This window comes from Pipistrellus kuhlii, unplaced genomic scaffold (assembly GCF_014108245.1).
Source record: "Pipistrellus kuhlii isolate mPipKuh1 unplaced genomic scaffold, mPipKuh1.p scaffold_m20_p_6, whole genome shotgun sequence".
NCBI lineage: Eukaryota > Metazoa > Chordata > Mammalia > Chiroptera > Vespertilionidae > Pipistrellus > Pipistrellus kuhlii.
In genome coordinates, this window is record NW_023425562.1 from 3415868 (window position 1) to 3440203 (window position 24336).

General features: G+C 45.4%; 1 protein-coding gene across 1 annotated transcript in view; it reads left to right on the top strand.

The window, feature by feature from the left end:
- Positions 1 to 2553: 2553 nt before the first annotated feature.
- DSG4 (desmoglein 4) overlaps positions 2554 to 24336 on the top strand; it is a 31575-nt gene continuing 9792 nt past the window's right edge. The window contains exons 1-10 of the mRNA XM_036417566.2: positions 2554 to 2814; positions 11271 to 11306; positions 13159 to 13290; positions 15976 to 16131; positions 16441 to 16585; positions 17283 to 17449; positions 17723 to 17857; positions 18667 to 18852; positions 22022 to 22293; positions 23554 to 23693. Of these exons, the coding sequence (XP_036273459.1) occupies positions 2767 to 2814; positions 11271 to 11306; positions 13159 to 13290; positions 15976 to 16131; positions 16441 to 16585; positions 17283 to 17449; positions 17723 to 17857; positions 18667 to 18852; positions 22022 to 22293; positions 23554 to 23693 (1417 nt within the window). The 5' untranslated portion in view covers positions 2554 to 2766. The remainder of the gene's footprint in view (positions 2815 to 11270; positions 11307 to 13158; positions 13291 to 15975; positions 16132 to 16440; positions 16586 to 17282; positions 17450 to 17722; positions 17858 to 18666; positions 18853 to 22021; positions 22294 to 23553; positions 23694 to 24336) is intronic.

Consider the following 24336-nt stretch of genomic DNA (forward strand, 5'->3'; position numbering starts at 1 on the left):
TGGCACATAGAAAGAGGATATCAATTATGTATCTTTTAAGCCTTTTATTTGAGACACGTTGTATTTTCCAGTGTTTCTATAATTCAAACCTTAAGCAGTATTGCACATTAAATCTCCACAAGATCCAAACCATCTCCATAGCTGTTTGTGGTATCTTTCTAGATAGAAATATACACAGTCATCCAAGGAATACCCCCAACTCACCCACCCAGTGCAAATTCTTACAGCCCTTGCTTATTTTTAAAGTAAGTCAAGGGATTTATCCTATATGATAAAAGGATAATATGCAAATTGACTGAATGGCAGAACGACTGGTTGTTATGGCATGCACTGACCACCAGGGAGCAGACGCTCAACACAGGAGCTGCCCCCTGATGGTCAGTGCACTCCCACAGGAGGCTGGCTGGCGAGCACAGAGGTGGTGGTGGGAGCCTCTCCTGCCTCTACAGCAGCTCTAAGGATGTTCAACTGATGGCTCCTGGCCTACAAGAGGGCGTGGGCCAGGCTGAGGGACACCCCCCACGAGTGCATGAATTTTGTGCACTGGGCCTCTGGCAGAAAAATAAAAGCAAAGGCCACAATGCAAAGATAGCCAATAAGAAGGCCTTTGGCTGGCTGGACAGGAGAGAACCACATCACATCATCCTGTGCCTTGGAAACAATCTCAAGCAGCAGCACCATTTGTGCTTCCCACATACAGAGAACCGATTGGAAAATGCCGCCACACCCCGAAGCCCAGAGCTCACCGGCACCACTGATGGAGGCAAGATCTCAATTTCATGCTGTTCTGACTGATATGTAAAAGAAAAGGCTTCTGTGGTGGATACAATTGTCACATTCAAACCTCTGGGTAAAAATTCATGAAAATGAAAAATGAGGAAAGCTCAACTGGATATAAAACAGTTACGAACTTTTTTAATGCTTCATTTACTCAAGCATAGCTTTCCAGTTTAAAGACCTATCTTCTAGGATATAATGAAATGATGGGTTGCTAAACCATCCAATGAATGTTGAATGTTTGTTAGCATTCTAGACAATCTAGAGAACTACCTAGAGATATATTTAAAACGTGGCCTGGCTGGCGTGGCTCAGTGGTTGAGCATCGACCTATGAACCAGGAGGTCAGGGTTCAATTCCCGGTCAAGGCACATGCCCAGGTTGCAGGCTCAATCCCCAGCTTGAGGAGTACAGGAGACAGCCAATTAATGATTCTCTCACAATTGATGTTTCTATCTCTCTCCCTCTCCCTTCCCCTCTAAAATCAATTAAAAAACAAAACATGGTACCACGCACAAGCCCTATCTGGTCGGCAGAGATGTTTTTGAATTAGGCAGATATCCCCAAATACACAAGATTCAGCTTGGTCAGATAGTATATTCAAATACTACCTTTTTGCAACAATTCATTTTTTCCCATTGCTTATATATAATTTCCTTCTCTCATAAATATCTCAACATATAATTCATTTCCCCTTATTTTAAGATACTATGCCAGCCCTCTAATTGCCTTGACTCTTTCCTATTCTCCAAAAATGTTAAGCTGAGGTTCTCAGGACACTAAGTGCTGTTTGGAAGACATTCCACCCCTAGAAATAGAGCCCGCCTTGTTCTGGATTGCATGATGGGGTAGTGAAGACGGTACAGTCTCCCTTTGAAATTCTCTGACCCACCCATATTAATGACGGCAGACCATTGGACTACATCTCCTCTTACGCTTATTGAGGTTGCTGCGAGCCTGTAATATTTTTTTCATGAGGAAACTATACCCTATTCTCAACCCATACAACAAAGAGGAAGTGAGGAGTGAAAAAGGGAAATGGTTTCCAGAAATATCCAGATGCTGCTCTGGTCTTTTTTCCTGAAATTCTCGGGTTTCTGATGTCAGTCTCTTCTTAATAAATATTCAGGCGGGTTTAACCAGTGTTGCCATGGATGTACTTTTCTACCAGGGGCAATGCCACAAGGAATGGGCGGACTCAGAACTGTGGTTACCTTAAAGCAATTTAATGTTATATTATATCTGATGGGTCCGACTGTACCTTCAGGGGAAAGATGCTAAAACAAACATACCCATGAAGACAGCCTCTCTTTTCTTAACTTTTTTTTTTTTCAGAACAACTTTAAAATGAAGAAAGCAGGGCCGGGAGAGACTTCTTGGGGAGGGGAGCAGGAATGGTCCCAATGAAGAGGGGAGCGCTTCACTCCCCCGTCTTCCTCCCCGCACCACCCTCAGGCTGGTGCCCTTCACCAGGCCCTGCGCGCAGACGCACCCCTTGAAGCCGGTTTGGTAGTGGCCGTGTGTGTGTGCTGTCAGTATGTGTAATTTTGCTTTTACAATGTTGGCTGTAAGAGGCAGCCTACTAATTTTATTCAGCATGATGATAGGCCCTAGCATTTTAATTATTTTTCATGTTGTGAGTAATTTATTATTCATTGGGTATCTTCCCCGTAAATCTTGCCTTCACACTGTAAGATTTTTTCTTTGGTGTCCAACAAAGGGTTTCATTGCAATAAGAATCAAGGTGTGTCCATGTGCTTACCCGGAGCCCAAACAATGCCAGCCTTCCAGACCAGCCGCGGAGAGCGGGGTGGAGAGACGGAGTCCTTCTAGAACACCCTCACTGCTCTGCCCCAGAGAGAGAGCACGCAGCCCCATGCCTTCCTAGAGGCGGCTCCAGGCACGTCTGGCTGCGGCAGAATCCAGGAGCGGGGCTCTGGGACTGAGCTCCAATCTCGCTGGGGTTTGTGTGCAGAGCAACCCGAAGGCATGGATTGGCTCCTCTTCAAGAACATTCGCCTCCTGATGCTTCTCCTGGTAAGTGGAGTGTGAGGCTTGGGAGGGAAAGGCAGCCGGACACCTTGTCTCCTCCATACCCTGGATGTCCTACATGGGATTTCACCCATCCATCCACCTGCCGGCCAAGAGCTTCAGCCTCTGGCGATTCCAGAGGTCTCTCCAGGCATGAGGGCTACTTGCAATAGAGAAGCAGGGCGAGAATCTGGCTGCATTGGCCTTAAGCAGAACCAGGGACATCCTCTAATTCAGATGAAAGGCTAGAACAAATCTGAAATTTATCATCAGAAACCAAGTCATGTTCCTATTTTATTACGTATATTTTCCTAACAGATGACTGTCAAAAGCCCTGGTGCAAATGGGTTCTAAATTTGAAGGGAAGCGAAGTGAATCCAGCCCATTTCTTTTAAACAGTTGTTTCCCTGTGTGTTTCCTTCAAGGTGGGAGAACGTTAGCTAGGTCCAAACTACATTGCAACTAATTATGAGATAGTTATGTCATGTGAAATTTTTTTCCGATCAGAAATGAGGAAAAAAGAGAACACCAAGCCCTCAAGGAAGCCCTTCTGGATGATTAAAGCGTTTCTGTAGTCCAGGAAGGAAACAGTTAGATAACCCGTTTCTCTGAAGTAAATGTGGCGTTTTGTACATTACTTTCTTCCAGCCCCTTGGTGCCAGGGCATGGGGTGCTGTCTCCTTGGGCACATGCTTACAGGTGCCCTGCCAGCTCTCAGAGGAACAAAGAGAAGGTTGGCCAACTCGCCGAACTATTGCCAATTCAATTAGGAAATTCTATTTAAAGGACCAATTAAACTAGGTTAGATTAGATTCAAGCCTATTGATGGTCAAATGACACAACAATTCAATCTCACTTGTCTATCTCCAAGGTGTCTTCTTATATATAGCAAGGAAGAAATTCCTGCGTTTTTCACCTCATCCATAAATTTATCAATTTTTGGTACAATTTAACATGATACAGGAATGTGTTTTCTTTTTCCTTCTTTACATTTTTAAAGTAAACCACGTATTTCTCTTTTGCCTATTACTTAATAAATAGCTATTCATTAACCACTGATTTTGTGTTCGGGACTGTGGTAGGTGCTGGAGACAAAAGGGTGAATGAAACATATTCCTTGTTTAAAATAACAGTTAAGAAAAATAAGTGGAAAGAGAAGAGAAGTGAATTATTAGAAAATCGTGCATATTTTTTTCTAAGTATATAAAGGCAAATTACCTACTGTCTGCTGCACCTCAGTGTCCCAGGAATGTTGGCAGTGGTGCTATGACATGAGTTTGCAAAATGATTCCCACCCTACTGTGAGGAAGGCATTATACAGGACACATCTGAGCATCCGCTCTGAAGGGCAGAGAGCAGAGGAGAGCTGAAGCCAGACGGATATGAGAAGACACCGCATCCAGTTGGTCCAGCAGGTACCATTCTTATGGAGTCCATGTCTATGAACTTCAAAAGCAGTGCACAGCCAAGCTTAAAAGGAACAGTGGTAGGACATCCCATTCTCTGAACTTGGAAGACATATTATTAAACAAGACCATTAGGCAAAATAGTGATAAACTAAAACAATACAAATAGAAGTGCACTGCCCTGCTATAAGGATCATCCTTTCCTGGCATTACTAAAGGAAGCAGAAAGAATCTGATGCCATCTTTCACAGAAATGAAGAGTTATTAGCATAGACCTCTTACAGCACTTCCAGGGGGTACCGCCATGCTTTGCCTCGGATGAAGCTTTTGTTTCCTGTAAGGAAAACTGATTGTATGCATCAAGATTTTTGAGGCAACTTCTGGGCACTAAATTTTGCCTCCTATTCCTTTCTCCCCAGGTATATCCTATGGCAATATCACGTAATTGAAGAGTGAATTTTCTTTTCCTTGATCTTGAAAGAGTATTATATTTCAGATTCGTAGAATCTCCTTCTGGCAGTATGCATTTATTTTCCTTTATAATTTTAGTGTTTTGATACTTAATTTCCCTCCACAGATGTTAAAGTATTTCTGTTTCATATCTCATAGTAATTGTAGTAGCCTTAAGCTTTTTTTGTATTTCTAATAGATCTCTTAAGATATCAACAAATAACTTTTGCAGTCAGGGCGTAGAGATTTCCAGCATGTGTCAAGATGGGGACAAGTGCGAGCATGTGTAAGGGGGATCAATCTCCTCTTACGGGCGCTGTGGAAAGGGGCACTCCTGCTTGTCTTTCATTTCCTGACCTCCAGCCCGGCCCCCTCTTCATTAGCTAAATCAAAGGCTCTCTGGCATCACTGCAGCTTTCCCCAGGAGGGTGTGGCGGCCTCTCGCTCTGTCATCTGTATCTCAACCACAAAGAGTGCTTTAAACAGGGTCTGACTGACGGAACCTATAAAAGCTACCCCAGCTCTCAGCCGCAAGAGGCATCTCACTCATCACAGGAGCCCTTCAGCGCCTCCTTCCCAAGGGCGCCGTCCTGTCCCTCGGCTGTCGCACACACAGGGCTGGTTCAGTGCCCTCAGCACTAAACCGAGACTCAGGAGCTCCGGACGGAAGTCACGGATTCTCCTCAAAGGGCTGCACGGCCCTGGCTCGGGCACCGGCTCTTGGGCCTCCCAGTGCCCCCCTGGAGAACGTGTGGTCAGACACCCTGTCGCTAAGGTTCCTCCCGACAGAAGCTCCGAGGCTCTACACGGGCTCCCTTCGGTGAAGTTCAAGACTGACTCGCAAATATTCTCCCAACTTTGGACGGAGAACTTAAAGATTCAGGCAAAGCTCCGGAGTGTGTACGTTAACTAGGAAGGAGTCACTTAAGGCAGAACAGGTAATAGCTGTGAGAGGCTGTATTTTATAGTGTTGATAAGATCATACAAACAGCCACGTAGCGTTTATCAGATCAGATGTTTTGTGCACAAATGGTGATCATTCATGCTCCGCATGAGGTGTTAGCCTTTCCATTAAATGTCCTGATTCTTGGAAAGTAAAGAAGATAGGTGGCTGCACCTATACTAGTAGGTGTTATGTACTATACACCGAAAATGGGTATCAAAATTGACCAACATATTTAGAACTAACCTGGCCACTTATCAGATCAGTTCTCACCTATAGCACTGTGAGTCTGCCAGGGGAAACGGAAATTTGTATTTATCTATTTTACTCTCAGGCAAGTTTCTAGAAGTGCAGGCTGATGACAAACAATCTTATCTGATGCGGGGTTTGGGCTGTAGGAACAGAACGCCTTCGGTAGCATGAAATGACCGGTTCCAAGACTGCCTGTTACGACCTCACGGCTGCCCTCGCCGCACCGAAGGCCACACAGAAGCAAACCCCCTCTGGTGCTTCTGTGCTGCTGTGACTAAGGAATGACAACACATACTTAAAACCAAAGGGACAGACCAAGAGTGTGGCCTTCAAATCTCTGCAGAGTGCCTGGCGGACTAACAGCTTTCCATGCCCAGAGAGATGCGCCGTGTCACCACCACCTCAGCCCTGGGGCTTCACGGCAGTCCCGCCAATAACAGTTTCGAGAACCGTGGCGTGGAAATGCTGCTCTGGCGCTGCGCAGCTCCCTCTCCTCTCTGAGGGGTGCTCTTGAGAGCACTTCCTGCTGATGAGCAGAGTCTGTGACTCCGTTCCAGTCCTGAGCCTCCGGGGAGGACTCCTCACAGAGCAGGGAGCCTGGGGGGTGGGTTGCAGCGTATCTCCCTCCCCTCCCCCGGCGGGACCCGGGTGGGAGTCCTCACTCCGGACAGCCGCCCTGGGACCTGGGACGGGGGGTGGAAGGGGGAGACCGTGAAACCTTCCGGTGTCCCCAGCCTGGGAAACGTCTGCCCTCCCTCCTCCCCCGAAAATTACACGGCTCGCCGGCTGAAATGCCACCACCAGCTACACCTTCAATTACTAACAAAGGTGCTGTAATTAGGCCTGACCTTGGCATGTCTGCCGGAGCCCCACAAGGATGGTAATTGCTTTACTCAATTACTTTACAAGTATTATTCAGGAGAGGACTGCTTATTAATAAGGAACTGGGTGTGCAAATGCCGTGGAAACTGACTTCAAAAAGGCGGCACGGAGATGGAGACAGGCTGCTGGGCAGCTGCTACGTTAGCGCACTGGGGAGGCCAGAGACTAGTGTGTCTCCTAACACTGTCGTAGCACCTGGTAATCCTGCCATACGCACATGGAATGACTTAGACTCTGCATGTCTCACATAAAACCATCATCTCTCTAGGAGGAGGAATTAAAAAAGGAAGGTAGGCCCAGAAAAGCTTCAGCATTTGCCAAAAGTCGGATGGCTATAGCATATCGGCTCTTACTCTCCCCAGAATGTAGACCCACCATCGCAGGTCAGAATTACCTCGCACACCAAGGACAGTGCCGTCACACAGTCTTCTCAGTGAGCGGATGGATGGATGCTGTCTCCAATCTGCCTTTCTTGCCAAGTCACTTCGCCGTGTTCCCACCTACGTGCTAATGTGGGCAGTGAGCTTCCGAGTGAGCATGAGGGCTCAGAATGGAGACGCTGAGGTCGGCTCTCCCGCTCCCTGCAGGCCGTGCGATCGCCTGCGGACCCGTCTCCACTGCGTTCCGTCTCACCGGCCGCAGAGCAGCCGCTTCACAGCGAGCGAAGGCCTCACTCTGTGCCCCGCCGGAAGGACACAGAAGCAGCCCCGCTGCACAAACAAAGAGCTTTCCACAGCCAGCTGGCACAGACAGTCCGGACGGAACCCGGAGCCCCTGTCCAGAGCTCCCCATCGTCCCAGAGCTTTATTGTTAATAATAATATTATTATTATTGCTTTTAATAACGCTAATCTATACTTTAGGGCTGTATATCCACTTCAAGACATAAATTATCTGACTTAGAAACATACACCAATTGCGTGCAGCTTCTGCAGCCTCCGGGTCTTCTCCTCTGTCTGCGCTCCTCCCCTTTCAGAGGGTGCTCCTTCCGGGCAGGTGCTCCGGCCCAGTCTCCATCACGTTCTGGGATGAGCACAGACGCATGCCCGTTGGCTCTGTGGGCACTTTCTTTGGCCAGGAAGGTCCTATTGCAGTTCCTGCAGTGAGTGCAGCTCCGTGTGAGACAGCTCCGGGGAAGGAGGGGGGAGAGCCTCTCCCCGCAGGCCACGGGGCTGGGCGTCTCTCCTCGCCTGCACAGCCTCTGCCTCCGCCCGTCCCCACGGTGACGGCCAGCCGTGTGCTGTGCTGTGTCCGGCGGGCCAGGCCGAGCCGCCCTCGGAGGGCAGGCGGCACAGCGCTGAAAGGGGCTCCGAAAGGCGGGCCTGTCTGCTCACCAGGAACCCGTCGCGTCCTGCAGTTTGACGGTGTTCGCGCAGCTACGGGGGCAGCTTCAGAAGGCGGTGTCCCCAAGTTTCACCCACAACACCCATCCCCAGACGTTTCCTGGGAAGCGGAGCCTCCTGGCAGGGTTTCTCAGTGAGGCCTGCAGGAGGGGGCCGGTGTGGAGGGCCGGGCTGCTGGCACCCCCGTCGGCAGGGAAATGCCAGGATGGACCACACTGGCTCCCTCAGGCACCTCAGCTGTCCGTGGGCACACCCTGGCACTGCACACACACACACACACACACACACCCCGCCTGAGAAGACACGGCGGCACCGGGCAGGACGGCGGGAACCGGGGCGGTGGATGCTGCTACCCGCCGTTCCCACGGGTTCTGGGGGGAGACAGGAGAAGGTCGGAGGAACTCAGCGCACTTCCTTCATTCTCTCCAGCTGAGCACTAATCTGCTTGATGTGGTTAATTCCTTTCTTCTTCTTTTTTTCCTTCAAGGCGGGAACATTTAATTATTACTTATGTTGAAGTGTAGCTGGCATACAATATTAGATTCATTTCATTGTGCAACTCAGTGATTTAGCATTTATATCACTGGTGATGTGCTCACCACACCGAGTCTAGTAACCGTCTGTCACCGGGCAGTTATCACACTATTGTGGACTATATTCCCCTGCACCTTTCCATCCATCCCTCCATTCCCACCCCCTCCATTCGCTCTCTCTTCTCCCCCCCCCCTTCCCCCCCCAGAGTGCTGAGGCCGGTACCAAGCTTTCACAGTGACTGGCTAGTACCTGCCATGTCAGGATGTGCTGTGCGCATGCTCTGATGCACAGGGGAAACTCTTCTGTCGCTTCCTTCCTCTTTATGGACCTAGTACTTCCACATTTCACCCCTCCTGAGATCAGAACCTGATTCAGAGAGAGGGGAGGGGATAGGTACAGATCACATCTGCCAAACAGAGGCCCTGCTCACTCCAATTCTGCAAAGCTGTGTAACGAATTATCCTGCTCTTCCACCTCACAACCGCTTCCTCTTCGTGGTGTCCTTCCGGCCTTCTCTTTCAGAGGCAGAGATTGTCTTCTTCATATCAGGGCTCTTCTTTGCACTTTATTTTTTTTATATATAAAATATATTTTATTGATTTTTTACAGAAAGGAAGGGAGAGAGATAGAGAGCCAGAAACATGGATGAGAGATAAACACAAACCAGCCACCTCCTGCACACCCCCCACCGGGGATGTGCCCGCAACCAACGTACATGCCCCTGACCGGAATCGAACCCGGGACCTTTCAGTCCACAGACCGATGCTCTACCGCTGAGCCACACTGGTTTCGGCTCCTTGCACTTTATTGTCTCCTTCGTATTGCGTTTGTTGGGATGACGCTGGTTAACAAAACCACACAGGGCTCAGGCGCACAGCCCCACAATGCACTGCCTGCTCGTGTGGTCACACCGCTTCCATGCACTTGTGATTAACCACTCCTCGTCTCTCTTAGATTGCACTTGTAACTTCTTCATTTCTGCCTCTGCTGCCCCTCCCTTTCTCTCATCTCCACCTACCATTCTTCCTCCGTGAACCCCTTTCCTCCCCCTGGGGACTGTGTATTTCCTCATGGTTCCCCAACCTAAAAAAAAAAAGGTCTTGATTTAATTAACTCCTCAAATTGCATCAGATCTCTCACGTCCTTTAACTCCTAACTTGAAAATGTTATGTGTGGTTGCTATTTCCACTTTCTCAACAACGTGTTCCTTGTCTCCTGCAAACTGACTGATGCCACTTGCAAAACTTGGCACTGATTGCCTGCGTAAACTCCCAGGACGTCTCAGTTCCCAGTCTCCTTGACCTTGCTCTGAGACATGAACCATGAAATGGTTCCTCTCCAGCCAACTTCTTATCCCTGCATGCCACTCACCCCGCCTCTTCCCGGCCACCTCTTCTCCATCTGCATCTCTTCCTTCGGAATTCAGCTTGCTTACAACCCTCCACCACAGCCACCACCACAGCCACCACGGCCACCGCCACTGCCACTTTTGAGCTTTTCATGTGGACAAAGTCTGCTCTGCTCCCACAAACCTGGTCCCTCCCCCTCTCTATTCTCTGCTTAGACTTATTTCTTCTGTCCCCTGATCAATTATAAGCATTTCCTATATAAGAGTCTATTCTCTGCCTACTTTATTGATCTTCTTAAACTTTTTAATGGAATATCCTCACCTCCTGCAACTTTAAATAGCACTCTTGTTTAGATAAATTTTCACTTCTTCATCTTTTATGTCTATCCCAAATTTTAGAAGCAATAAAATCAACTAATTAATTAATTAATGGAAACCTCGGCAACATCTCCCTGCAGTGACCCTCTCCTGTTGAACTCCCTGTTATTATTAAAAGTGCCCCCATTATCCCAATAAGCCAACTTAAGTTACGTCCTCCCCTTATACCCACAATCTACAGGTCCTATTGGTTCCTTGGAAAAGTCTCCATCTTCTCTCCTTTCCCATGTTCATGTCCTAACTGTGTCTCACCCAGCGACTGCTCATCCTTAAGTGTCTTGACTTCAAGTACTTTTCCCTCGTCACCCTCCCTTCATATCAACAATGTGTTTTTAAAACGGTGCTATTGTCAATCCCCGTATTTTATTCCCTGGTTTGGTACATAAAGCACTTCATGATCTGCCTTCAAACTGACATTCCTAGCCTGTCTCCCATGTCTCCTCACTATTTCCTCTTCTTTCCAGCCAATAATATTACTTCCCATTCCTGGGACATTCTCAGAAGCTTAGCTCCCTTACACCTGTGTTCATGTTTTATTCCGGCTGAAAAAGTTCCCCCCATCAATTTCTCTTACCAAAGTAGCTTCCTCCTGCAGACCCCTCTCCCCTGAGGCCTTCCTGAAATCCACGGGGTAACCTGAGTTTCTGCTTTTCCTTCCACTCGAACTATCCAGTGAGTTTGGCGCCTCTGTGGAAGCCCATATCCTAACTTTCCTTAGTTATGTGTTTGCTTCCTTAAAAGTTTAAAAGCCTCTGTGGAGAAAAACCTGTATTATTAATTTTGTATTACCCATGGTTATTCCATATCACTAGCAAAATGTGTATTTAAGAAATGAATTAATCAATCAGAAAATATTGTCAATAATTTCAGGACTCGACTTCCTTTAAACTATGCAAATTTATGCTAATGTTGTGTCTTCTATAACAGGTGGTGCTGGAAGTAAACAGTGAATTTATTGTTGAGGTAAGGTGCAATTATTAAAACTACCGTCTCAATTTAGAATGGAAAGAAAAACTGAATCATGTAATGCATAATATATCAAAAAATCAGAATATTTGAAAACAGCAATATTTGCAGCCCATAATTTTAAATGTCCCTGCTTTCAGGCAAGGTTTGTGACAGGTCAGCATCATAGTACCTCCTGCTCCTCAAACTTTACTAATATTATAGCTTATTTCCTTTTCCCAACTTAAGGCAAAGCAAAAGAAGCAAAGCAACACATTAGAATGGGAAGAGGAGTTTTAGACAATTACACCAGCATAAATGTATGGTCAATCAATGAGGCGAAATACAAAAGCAAAAAGATCTGTAATCACAACTAAATAAAACAACAGAGCTCAGGGCCATAGAGGGGGCTCGGAAAGTAAAGCAGTCTTCTCTGGGAGGACATATTTTATTATAGCAGTTACATTTTCATTCTGATAATACCAAATAATAGAAGAAGATATAATTACTGTATCTCTGTTGACAAAATGGACAATAGGTGGTACACTTTCAGGAAGTCGCATCAAAATAGAGGAAAATGTAAATGCTTTGGTTCCTGAAAGTATAAGCTCCATCGCATGGAGCAGCTCCTCCCCACAAAGTGGTAATTAAATGAAGCTTAGTGAAAACATACAATTATCTGTGTCTCAACAAGTATATAAAGAGTTACAAATATGTGTGTGTGCATGTGTACACATGTACACAAAAATGTTCACGCATGTAGTAACATTTCTGAAGTCTTTAATAGTACACTAGTAAACTCTTAAAAACCCTCCGACGACAGCAATTAAGACTATAAAAACACACAGCAAGCAGAGACGATGAAGACACAGCCAGTATTGAGAATCCAGATAGGTGCCCGTGGGATTATGGTGGTCACCATCATTTCAGTTAAGACATTCCTCTTACCTGCAATAGTCTATTTGGGTACACAGCCCGAGTGGTGTCCTCGCCAGCAGAAGAGAAGCATCCTTCCTCTCTTTGAGTCAGTGCCCTCACCAGCCCAGCCTCCCAGGAATGCTTTCCCCTGGCACAGCCGCAAGCTGTTAACCTCTGGAGACAGGAAGCCTGGCGAGGGCTCCGTGGTGCCTACCTTCTGAAACATTGGCTCCTGCCCCCCAGAGCCACAGACACATCTGCCCACACCGAGAGCTCCTTACAATGTGGCCCGACCCTCAACATCACTGGGCAGATGTGGTCCGTGCCAGCTGGACCTCGATATGTGGCTCTGTCCAAGCTTGGAAAACATCCTGGGTTCAATCAGCCCCTAACTCTTATGTACGCTGTTGGCCTCCAGGCGTTTTACATAAAATACCGCCATGTATTTTAGTCCAGTCGCTGTGTCCTGGGTGCCCCGCCAATAATAACCTTCTGGCCTGGGGAGCCTCGCCGGCACGGGCCTGTGGGGGAAGGCGGATGGATCTGCTCAGACACCCCCATGGATGCTTCTGGAAAGGGGCCAGATACCAAGGGGCTTTCGGCATGAGCCAAGTGTGTCCGTGGATGCTTTGGGCCAATGTCTGCTAACCAGTGGGCAGAGGAAAGAAGAAAGATTACGTACACACACCATATTACCCGCTATAACGTTTCGAGCTCCACACTCAGCTCACAAAGTGTTTCACAGCCCCATATGCTAGCCGAGGGGCGATTCCACAAAGAAGTAGCGCTGAGGGTGCCCAAGCTCTCTCTACCCGGAGGGGGCAGGTGGTAACAGCACTTTGTTCCTCAAACTCAGTACCCGGGCCTCTTCGGGGCGTGCCTCGCCATGCCAGCCAGATGTGCTTCCTCAGTAAAGCCGCCCTGACACTGGGCAATGTGCTCTCCGCTCCAGGTGAAGGAGCTGGACGTGGAAAAGGGCACGACCAAGTGGCAGACTGTCAGGAGGCAGAAGCGCGAGTGGATCAAGTTCGCCGCGGCGTGCCGAGAAGGAGAGGACAACTCCAAGCGGAACCCCATCGCCAGGGTGAGTGGCGCCGCCATCACAGGCCACCCGCCACCCAAGGCCATGGAGGGCAGGGCCGCAGCTTCACTGCTCCGCCCGCACCGAGGGAGCAGGTGCGGGGCGCGGAGGCCCCCGGACTGTCACGTCTGGGAGAGACCTTGGCCTCCAGCTCCCCCGGCTCTGTCCGTCCACCTGCTGCTTCTCCTCGCCTGCCCGTTCTGGGACATGTCTGCACACAGGGACATGTCTGCACACACATGTCTGCTTCTCCTCACCTGCCCGTTCTGGGCCATGTCTGAACACACATGTCTGCTTCTCCTCACCTGCCCGCTCTGGGACATGTCTGCACACAGGGACATGTCTGCACACACAGGTCTGCTTCTCCTCACCTGCCCATGTTAGGACATGTCTGCACACATATGTCTGCTTCTCCTTGCCTGCCCCTTCTGGGACATGTCTGCACACACATGTCTGCTTCTCCTCACCTGCCCGTTCTGGGCCATGTCTGCACACACATGTCTGCTTCTCCTCACCTGCCCGTTCTGGGCCATGTCTGCACACACATGTCTGCTTCTCCTCACCTGCCCGTTCTGGGCCATGTCTGAACACACATGTCTGCTTCTCCTCACCTGCCCGTTCTGGGACATGTCTGCACACACATGTCTGCTTCTCCGCGCCTGCCCGTTCTGGGCCATGTCTGCACACACATGTCTGCTTCTCCTCACCTGCCCGTTCTGGGCCATGTCTGCACACAGGGACATGTCTGCACACACATGTCTGCTTCTCCTCACCTGCCCATGTTAGGACATGTCTGCACACTACATGTCTGCTTCTCCTCACCTGCCCGTTCTGGGCCATGTCTGAACACACATGTCTGCTTCTCCACGCCTGCCCATGTTAGGACATGTCTGCACACATATGTCTGCTTCTCCTTGCCTGCCCCTTCTGGGACATGTCTGCACACACATGTCTGCTTCTCCTCACCTGCCCGTTCTGGGCCATGTCTGCACACACATGTCTGCTTCTCCTCACCTGCCCGTTCTGGGCCATGTCTGCACACACATGTCTGCTTCTCCTCACCTGCCCGTTCTGGGCCATGTCTGAACACACATGTCTGCTTCTCCTCACCTGCCCGTTCTGGGCCATGTCTGCACACACATGTCTGCTTCTCCGCGCCTGCCTGTTCTGGGACATGTCTGCACACACATGTCTGCTTCTCCTCACCTGCCCGTTCTGGGCCATGTCTGAACACACATGTCTGCTTCTCCTCACCTGCCCGTTCTGGGCCATGTCTGCACACACATGTCTGCTTCTCCGCGCCTGCCTGTTCTGGGACATGTCTGCACACACATGTCTGCTTCTCCTCACCTGCCCGTTCTGGGCCATGTCTGCACACAGGGCCATGTCTGCACACACATGTCTGCTTCTCCTCACCTGCCCGTTCTGGGCCATGTCTGCACACACATGTCTGCTTCTCCGCGCCTGCCTGTTCTGGGACATGTCTGCACACCCCGGCATTCTCCTGAGCAGCCCCACAGACTCCCCAGATGCAGGAGTCTGGAGAGCCTGAGCGGCATTTCAAAGAGCGGCTCTCAGTAAGGAAGGAGCGCCGAGGCAGAGCTGGCCGGGAAGGGCGGGATCCACATGAACAGCTTCGCCAGCTCCTTCTGGGCTCTTGGCCTCGGGCCTCTGTTGCAGTCCCGGGCCGTAGTTTATCAGAACTCCGTCCTTAAAGCTCTCCACCGAACACAGGAAGCGCCGGCAGTGATAGTACAGACATAGTCTCAGCTCAAGAAAAGAGATGTATTCTCTCGCGGATCTTTTCAACGTTTTGGAAAGCTTTTAAATTATTATTATTCCCGTTCAACTCACATTTACAGCTTTATATTACCCCCCTCCCCTGGTATTATATATTCTTTCCTTTATATTTGCAATTGAGGGATTTCCTGTGTTTTTGTTTATATAAATAAGATCTTCGGACTAGAGTGGAGCTCATCCAAGTTGCATTTCTACCTGTCTTTATTTAATTGTGGGTATCTGGATAACAAGTCTTAGTATTTTACTGAGTGCTCTCATCTTTAGTACATAGGTTAGATTTCAAACTTTAAACTACATTTATTTAAATTTATGAGCCATAGATGTAAACCTATGAAAACACAATCTAGATAGCAGAATATGTACCATAAACTGTTTGGCAGGTGAGTGATATGGTAGGTTTTGATTTATAAAATTATTGCCATTATCTCTAAACACTGTACTTCTCTCCTGATTTTCAAATGACCTACCATTTTTATTGAATCTCAAATCCAAGTCTAAGCAGGGTACATATTAACACAACACAGTCTTCTTACAAAAAAGTAAAGATTCTGAGTTCTTCTGCTAAACTTTATGTGCAAAACAGAGACGTGAACAACATAACGTGAATAACAGATCTACGTCAGGTATGGGTGTGCCCTATGTCAGTCATCGGCGTGGGTGTACATATGTTTCCTCATACAATCCCCACAACAAGCCCAGGCTGTGAGTTGTATTCGCCCATTAGGAGCCAGGACTTGACAAAATTGGTGCATTTGCCACGGTCACCGGGCCTATGTCATGGTGCCGGGTTTCAATATGAGCCCCATCTGGCTCCAGAGCCTTTCCCTTCCCTTCCCACCACCCGGTGAACCTCACAGCCCGCCCTGAGTCCCCGCCACTTTCTCACAGATCCGCTCGGACTGCGAAGTGAGCCAGAAGATCACGTACCGCATCTCCGGGGTGGGCATTGACCGGCCGCCGTACGGGGTGTTCGCCATCAACCCGCACACGGGGGAGATCAACATCACCTCCGTGGTGGACAGAGAGATCACGCCCCTCTTCCTGGTAAGTCGCGGCAGTGTGCTCTCATTGAGACATATTATACAATATAATACCTTCAAAAAATACTTTCCCCCGGACTAACACCTACCTCTGAACACAGGGCTTGAGGAGCTAGGAAGAGGATGAAAATAGATTATGGCTCAAAATTCCCTCAAGTGCCGCACAAGCATGTGATCAGATGTTTTGACTGTATTGAAATTACTAGACTGTAAAAACAAGCTCAGTTGACTGAGAAAATTATTTAGATATTTTTAAGCACGTAACTTAATCTCCTTCGGTGGAGAAAGACAGTCTTTTTCCAACTTTTCACAGATCTACTGCCGGGCTCTGAATGCGCGGGGTGAAGACTTAGAGAGGCCCCTGGAGCTCAGAGTCAAAGTGATGGACATCAATGACAACCCTCCGGTCTTCACACAGAACATGTACACGGGCAGCATCGAGGAGAACAGCGATGCCAGTGAGTAGGCCAGCCTCCTCTCTGCACCATGACTTCCCTTCCTCTTGGACAAAAGCTTCAGGAGATCGAAGTACAAGTAGCTTAAAGCATTTAAGGAGTGCGAGGACTTCATAAACTGTAAAGGGTTTTATAGAAGCAAACCACTGTGATTTTTGTTAGTAAAGTTATAGTAAGACAAGGTAGGGCAAAAGTAGGTTCATAGGTGTGAGTACGTGGAACACAGTTTATTCTTATATTATTAGTTAATAGTTACTAGAGGCCCAGTGCATGGATTCGTGCACCAGTGGGGTCCCTCGGTGTAACCTGTGGGGATCTGTGGAGGAGCTGTCCCCCCTCATCCCGGACCCACTCGTCCCAGTCAGCTGAGTGGCTCCCCCTGTGGGAGTGCACTGAACATCAGGGGGAAGCTCCTGCGTTGAGCATGGTGGTCACTGAGAGTCATAGCGACCTGTTGATCAGTCAAGCGGAAGATGTGTCAAGCAGTTGACCAGTCACTTAGGCTTTTATATAGAGAGATTGTATGATTGTCCATACAAACAATGTAAACCCACTTTTGCCCCACCCTGTCCATGTCATGGATACTAGAAGAGAGAGCCTGCAGGGGAAGGCCGACCGTTCTTTCTTCCTTTGCCTGCTGACTTACCAAACTGATTTTAACGGAGTCCCCAGTACTCTCCCGCTCCCTCTTCCTTCCCAGACACGCTGGTGGTGAAGTTAAGCGCCACCGATGCAGATGAAGACAATCACCTGAACTCTAAAATCGCCTACAAGATCATCTCTCAGGAGCCAGCAGGTGCGCCAATGTTCATCCTGAACAGGTACACCGGCGAGGTCCGCACCATGTCCAGCTTCCTGGACAGAGAGGTAAAGCCTTCCGCAAATGAATGCGAAGAAATAAAGGACACACAGTTTTGAGAATACGGAGATGAAATAACACGTCCATGCCCTCTACCCAGTGTAAAGGAGGGAAGGAAAAAAGAATCCAACTATTATTTTAAATGAAAATTATATAGAAGAAAAAGTATATAAAGTATTATATAAAGTAATAAAAGAATGGGGGAACAAAGACATCAGAATGTGTTGGGTTTTATTCAACTCAAAACCTAAGTCTTAGAATTCTTTTTCACCTTAATCAAGGAGCACAGTATGTACAGCCTCGTCGTGCGGGGCTCGGACCGAGACGGAGCTGCAGATGGACTGTCCTCTGAGTGCGCCTGTAGGATCCAGGTCTTAGATGTCAACGATAATTTCCCCACCTTGGAGAAAACCTCCGTAAGCTGTTCCTCTTATGATCTTTTTACATAAAAGCCAATCATCAATTTACGTTCCCACTAGCGTTGGTTCTTTCACATGGATGGATGTACTCAACTTTGCTACATAAACCTCGACATCTTTAGGGTATTTGCCTTTGAGTCACTATTCCGTAATGATCTCCTCTGTGAAAGCCGTAGACCAATCTCCTCCATATATTCCATTCGAAGAAGTGTAGAAATTTATTAACATCATTCTGGGAATCCTTTAACAATGTTGATGGATTTTATATGCCCGATGGTTTACTGAATCAATTCTAGTACCGTCCCAAACATTCTCAATTTCGTCCTTAAGCATAAAGAAGCATAAAATCAAAATCAGCAAAGCCAGATCTGGCTTGCCGCTTCTTTTGGTAAAAAATGTTTTTTCTATTTGATCACAGCGGTACTTATTTCTTTACATGTTGTCTGTTGCTACTCTGATGCTACAGCAGCAAAAATGAGTAGCTACAGCACTAATTGCAGGCCTACAACGTCCAATATATTTATTATCTGGCCTTTTATAGAAAAGGAGGTAGGTTTGGAAAACTAAAAGCAATAAGAATGAAACAATAGAGTGTGCCCCTGGTCTTACATACAGCACATGAAAATCACATCTATTATTTTATAATCGTTTTATTTTTAGATTTCTTATGGAATATAAGTCACTTAATAATGACGTAAAAATATCTGGCAGTTTGTTGTTAGTAATTTAAATGATAATTCACAATTTGAAACTAACTTTTTTCTTTTGAAAATTCACTGATTATGAAATTGGTCTATGTCACTCAGTACTCAGCAAGCATTGAGGAGAACTGTTTGAATCCGGAACTGATGCGGTTAAAAGCAATTGATCTTGATGAGGAAGGCACAGATAACTGGCTGGCGAAATATGTAATTCTCTCCGGGAATGATGGGAATTGGTTCGAGATTCAAACAGACCCACGAACCAATGAAGGCATTTTGAGAGTTGTCAAGGTACAGTATGAGATCTACAACTTTTTCTTTTAAAGATGTTTTAAAACACTTTCAGAGCCAGGATCCGTCTACAAAAAGCAACCCACAGCCTTGAATACTGTTTCTGTGACCAACCCTAAGTGAACTTTCTGTGTCAGGCAGAGACCGCCAGCCAAGCCACACATCGTTTATTACCAAGAAAAACAAGAAGGCTGTTTTGTTCTCACAGTGTCCAATGTCTAGCTGAGAAGTCAAGATAAGGACCCTCACATTAGAAAATAATATGGGAGATAAAAACATAATAAATAGCCCAGCCGGCATAGCTTGCTCAGTGCCAACCTATGAACTAGGACAGTGGTCAGCAAACTGTAGCTCGCCAGCCACATGTGGCTCTTTGGCCCCTTGAGTTTTTAGCAAAGGCCAGCTTAAGAGTACCCTAATTAAGTTAATAACAATGTACTTATCTATATAGCTTAAGTTTAAAAAATTTGGCTCTCTAAAGAAATTTCAATCATTATACTGTTGATATTTGGCTCTGTTGACTAATGAATTTGCCAACCACTGAACTAGGAGGTCATGGTTCAATCCTCAATCAGGGCAGATGCCCAGATTGTGGGTTCAATCCCTAGTAGGGGGTGTATAGAAGCCAGCCTATCAATGAATCTCTCTTATCATTGATGTTTCTATCTCTCTCTCCCTCTCACTTATTCTTTGAAATCAATAAAAATCCTATATAATAAAAGCCTAATATGCAAATTGTCCCTTTGACTGGGAGTTCAACTAGGGGCAGGGCCAGCTGGCCAACTGCCCATGGCCCCTCTCCCCGGCCAGCCCCACCCCAGCTGGCAACAGCGTAGGTGGCCAAGGGAAGGGAGTCCCTGGCCCACAGCCAGCAGCTCCTAGGGATCCTACCCATGCACAAATTTCGTGCACTGGGTCTCTAGTACATTATAAAAAAAAACATAATAAATAGTAGTACAGATATCGTATTAAACACAATCAATTTGCTAAATGGGTGAAATATGAGAGAATGACTGAGATCAGAGGTGGCATGCTTTTATGCTAGATCTGTCTGAAAGTATTTCATACAGGGAGTAAGTTAAGCAGGACCTTCTAACAGTCTGCTCAGGTGGGAAAAGAAGTGAGCATGCATACAGGTGGGAACATATAATACACATGCAAGGCATGTGAGCACCTCAGTGGAGCCATGCAGAGCATCCACCTAGAGAAGCAACAAGATTCAGGAATGGAGATGCAGAGAAACTTAATACCAACCTACAGGGCTTGGCTTTTTCCTATAAATTAGCGTTTCTCAAACTACTCTCCATTTTTACTTAATGGGCTGCAATATAATCTAAAGGTACAAATTAGAAACAAAACTACAAACTAATAAGATTCAAACTAACATCGATGTAATAAAAGAGATTAGTTTCTCAAAATACAATTACTACTAACAACATAGACAGAACTTGCAGCTATGAGCATACATACAGACAGACGCATGACACACTTAGTATGAGCCTGGTGATCATTCAATGTTGTCACCTCTTTTCTCTATTCCTGTGAAACTTTTATCAGTCTATTCAAAAGCCATTTAGACTCTTAAAATGCAGACATATCATTTACATATTGAGTCTTTATTCTTTTTTAAATTATCTGGAACAATTAAAACATTACTACTTTACCACAAAACACAAACATTAGCATGTGGTGTACAAACTTACAAGGTGGTCATCAAAATTATGGAAAAAATCTTTACGTTTTACGCTTATCATTCTAATGAACACAAAAAAGAACCATTTGTTCAATGACCATCTATGATTTACATAATTGTCTTCTATGAGAGCCAAAGTATTTTAAAGACACACTTAGGCCCTAATTGGATTGGCTCAGTGGATAGTCAGCCTGTGAACTGAAGGGTCTGATTGCATTCTGGCCAAGGGCACAGGCCTGGGTTGCAGGCTCAATCCCCAGTGGGGGGCATGCAGGAGGCAGCCAATCAGTGATTCTCTCTCATCATTGTTGCTTCTATCTCTCTCAAAAAGAAATATAATTTTAAAAAATAAAAATAAAGACATACTTAGTTTATTGCAAAAGAAAACTATTTGATTCAATTTCATGAAAATTGATTAAGGTAGTATTAGATGCTGTGTAGACAAAATATCTATTTTTTTCCCCCTGCATAACTTCCCAAGTCTCTAAAAGCGAGCAGAAAATATGTTTGAAAATATTAAAATAATATGACAAGGCTAATTAAGATGGAAGGAAACCCCTTAATATGTGTGTTAGCTCAGAGCCAGAAGAACTGTGTGTTCAGATAATATATGTGCAATTCCCCTGGGATTTGGCATTTGGAATGGCGTTACTAAAGACCTTTGCTCAAGCCATTCTCAGTCACAGGCTCTTGACTAAGCTTTCTATAACCTTTTCCTTAGTGTGAGGGCATTATAAATGCTTTAGCTCAACTCCAATTTATTGAGAATTACTATGTGCTACGGATATAAAAGTGAATGAGACTATCTCCATTCTCAAGGAGCTTATAGTTTTAGAAGACAAAAAAATTAAAAATTTATCAATAACTACTTTCCTTTTGCTATTTATTGATAAATGTGTATTGAAATACTAACACACAATACAAATATATATATGTGTGTGTATATACATTCACTTCAACTTTCAGAGGAATTGCTACTCAATTAGAATTTTAACAAAATAATATTAATATTGCTCCTTTAATCTGTTGATTATACTTTCAGAAATGCTCAGATATGAATTCTACATAGGAAACCGGGCCTATATATTCAATTACAAGTCAAAAAACCCATAGTTATCAATTATGGACATTCTTTCGTTCATTTTACAATAATTTTTTTTTATGTGTCATAAATACCTCATTTGGAAAGAAAGATTATTTTTCATTCTAGGGTTTTTATATAAGAAGTTCAAAATTCCAGAGATGAGTCTAATTTAAACTCACAGGCCTAAATGACCTATACACCTCATTATCTAAAAGATAAAGAGAATAACATGTCTGAAATACACCTCATGTCCTAATAAATAAAATTTTATCAATTCACAATCAGAATTGCATAACGCCTGGACTTTGTGCTGGTGTGTTGTGTCCTCACATGGTTTCTTCTGTCAAAATAATCCTTTGCTGCTTCAGAGTTTTTCATTTCTGTCATTTCAGATGCTGGATTATGAACAAATGCCTAATATTCATCTTGGCATCGGAGTCAAAAACCAAGCTGAATTTCACCACTCAGTTGCCTCTCGGTTCCGAATGCATTCAACCCCTGTGAGAATCCAGGTCATTAACGTGAGAGAAGGACCCACGTTTAATCCAAACTCCATGACTTTCAGTGTGCAGGAAGGAGTAAGAGGGGACTCCTTAATGAATTATGTCCTTGGCACATACACGGCTGTGGATTTGGACACAGGGAATCCTGCCACGAATGTCAGGTACCACAGGCCCTTTGCAGTGTTCGAGAGGCAGCGCGTGGTTCCGTCCACTGCTGACTCATGGGGCATGTGCTTGAGTGTGTGGGGCTTGAAACATTTTGGGAGTCTTGTTTTGTCTGCTCACCTGTTATAGGACACCATGTGGCACTGACATGTTCTTAGAAGGTTAACAGTGTTTTATAGGCTGTGAGGGCGCCGACTGGGTGTAAGAGTAATTGTGTCCATGGAGCAGTTGTAAGATCAAAGAATCACCTTCAGTTACTCTGAGAGTCTCTCTGATCTTTTATGGCAGAGGTCCCACCCTAGACCCGGCTGACGAAGCCATATCGTAAACAATAAGACATCATAAAAGATGAATCACTGCTTGTTTTGTGTGTGTTTTTTACCTGTGTTATCTATAACATTGGGGCTAATTTCAACCTTCTACTTGATCTTATAAAGAAGGGTAGTATAGGGGAAGCTAAAATAATGTAGAGAGTCAGAATGAAAAAACAGAAGTAGGAATTGGGGGCATGAGGTATATATATTATACATTAATTAGACCTATATAAGGTAGTCTGGAAATAATTATAGTGAAATATACAAATATTCTTTATATCCTTTCCTTGTCTCCCTTCTTACACCCAATATTTTTTGAGTGCACAGTCTGTTGACTTATAAATTGATTGGAACAATTTTGATTATTTAATCAGCTAACAAATTAACAGACAACAACAATTATGAAGTCTGGCAGTATGGGATAGAGGGAAAAGTTATGTCAAATAAGGGCCATGGTAACTTAAAATTGTGCCTGGTTCAGACAAAAGATCTTTGTTCAAGCACTTTGAATCAATTACAAGTCAAAAAACCCATACACACAGATGGAATAAATGATACCACAACCTCTGAAAGGCCAACAATAAAGTGCTCGGAAACCAATATACCTTAAAACTGAGGAACAACTGATACATCCATGTGAAATGACTGAAGGATATTTCTTTGATTTTGCTATGATTTAATAAATAAACCTGAAATAGATTTAACATTTTATGAACAATTATATAAAGAAGTAGAGGAGTAAGAATTATGAAATTTTAAAACTCTGTGCATTAATATGTTCAATATTAGAATTTTATTAACATTAACATAGATACATTTTATAATCCAAATCAATTATTACTGTAAAGCAGCAAACACCATATGTAAGTTTAATGCATTGGATGTGATTAAACTTAATAACTTTCATATAAGCAAATGATGAACTTATTTCCTTAAAAACAGATATATCATAGGATATGATGCTGGCAGCTGGTTAAAAGTTGACTCAAGGACTGGCGAGATACAATTTTCCAGGGAATTTGATAAGAAGTCAAAATATATTACCAATGGGAAATACACAGCAGAGATCCTGGCTATAGATGGTAAGAAATTTATAGTCAATGTTTTAATAAAATTATTAGTTTGCATTAAGTTTGAATATTATTTTAATGTTGATAGTAGGTTGACTCAAATAAAATATATCATTCAGGGGTGTCTGCCAGACTTATAGAGTTTAAATGCCTTAGACCAAGATTGAATTCAGTACACTATAACCATAATTTACATTTGTCATAATTTATTTTACCTACTTCTAAAAAAGAGTTGTATCAGGCCTAGTGGAAAGCATAAAAATTAAAGCATACAAAGAAATTCATGTTCTGTTTAGGGCCTTATCATTTGAGGCGGTTTGGGAGCTGCAGGGTGTGTTAGGAATGTTTACTTGAAGGGCAGCAAGATGTGCCCAAGTTCACTGGGGAGAGCTGCAGGAGAGGCAGTGCCCACAGGCAGGGCCTCGCAGGCCCTGATGCTGAGCCACGGGAGAGGCCTGGGTGAGTGCCGCTTGTCAGTCACATTGCCCAGAGTAAGACGTTAAGAACCAAGAAGCACAGGTAATTGCAAACAGAAGACCCAAACTAGAACAGAAGTCCTCAGCACAGAAGCACTGAATGAGCTTGTCCCTGAGCTGCTTTGCACATGGGGCCATCTATTGGACTTCCTCTTGGTGGGTAGCAACAGACATTTGTT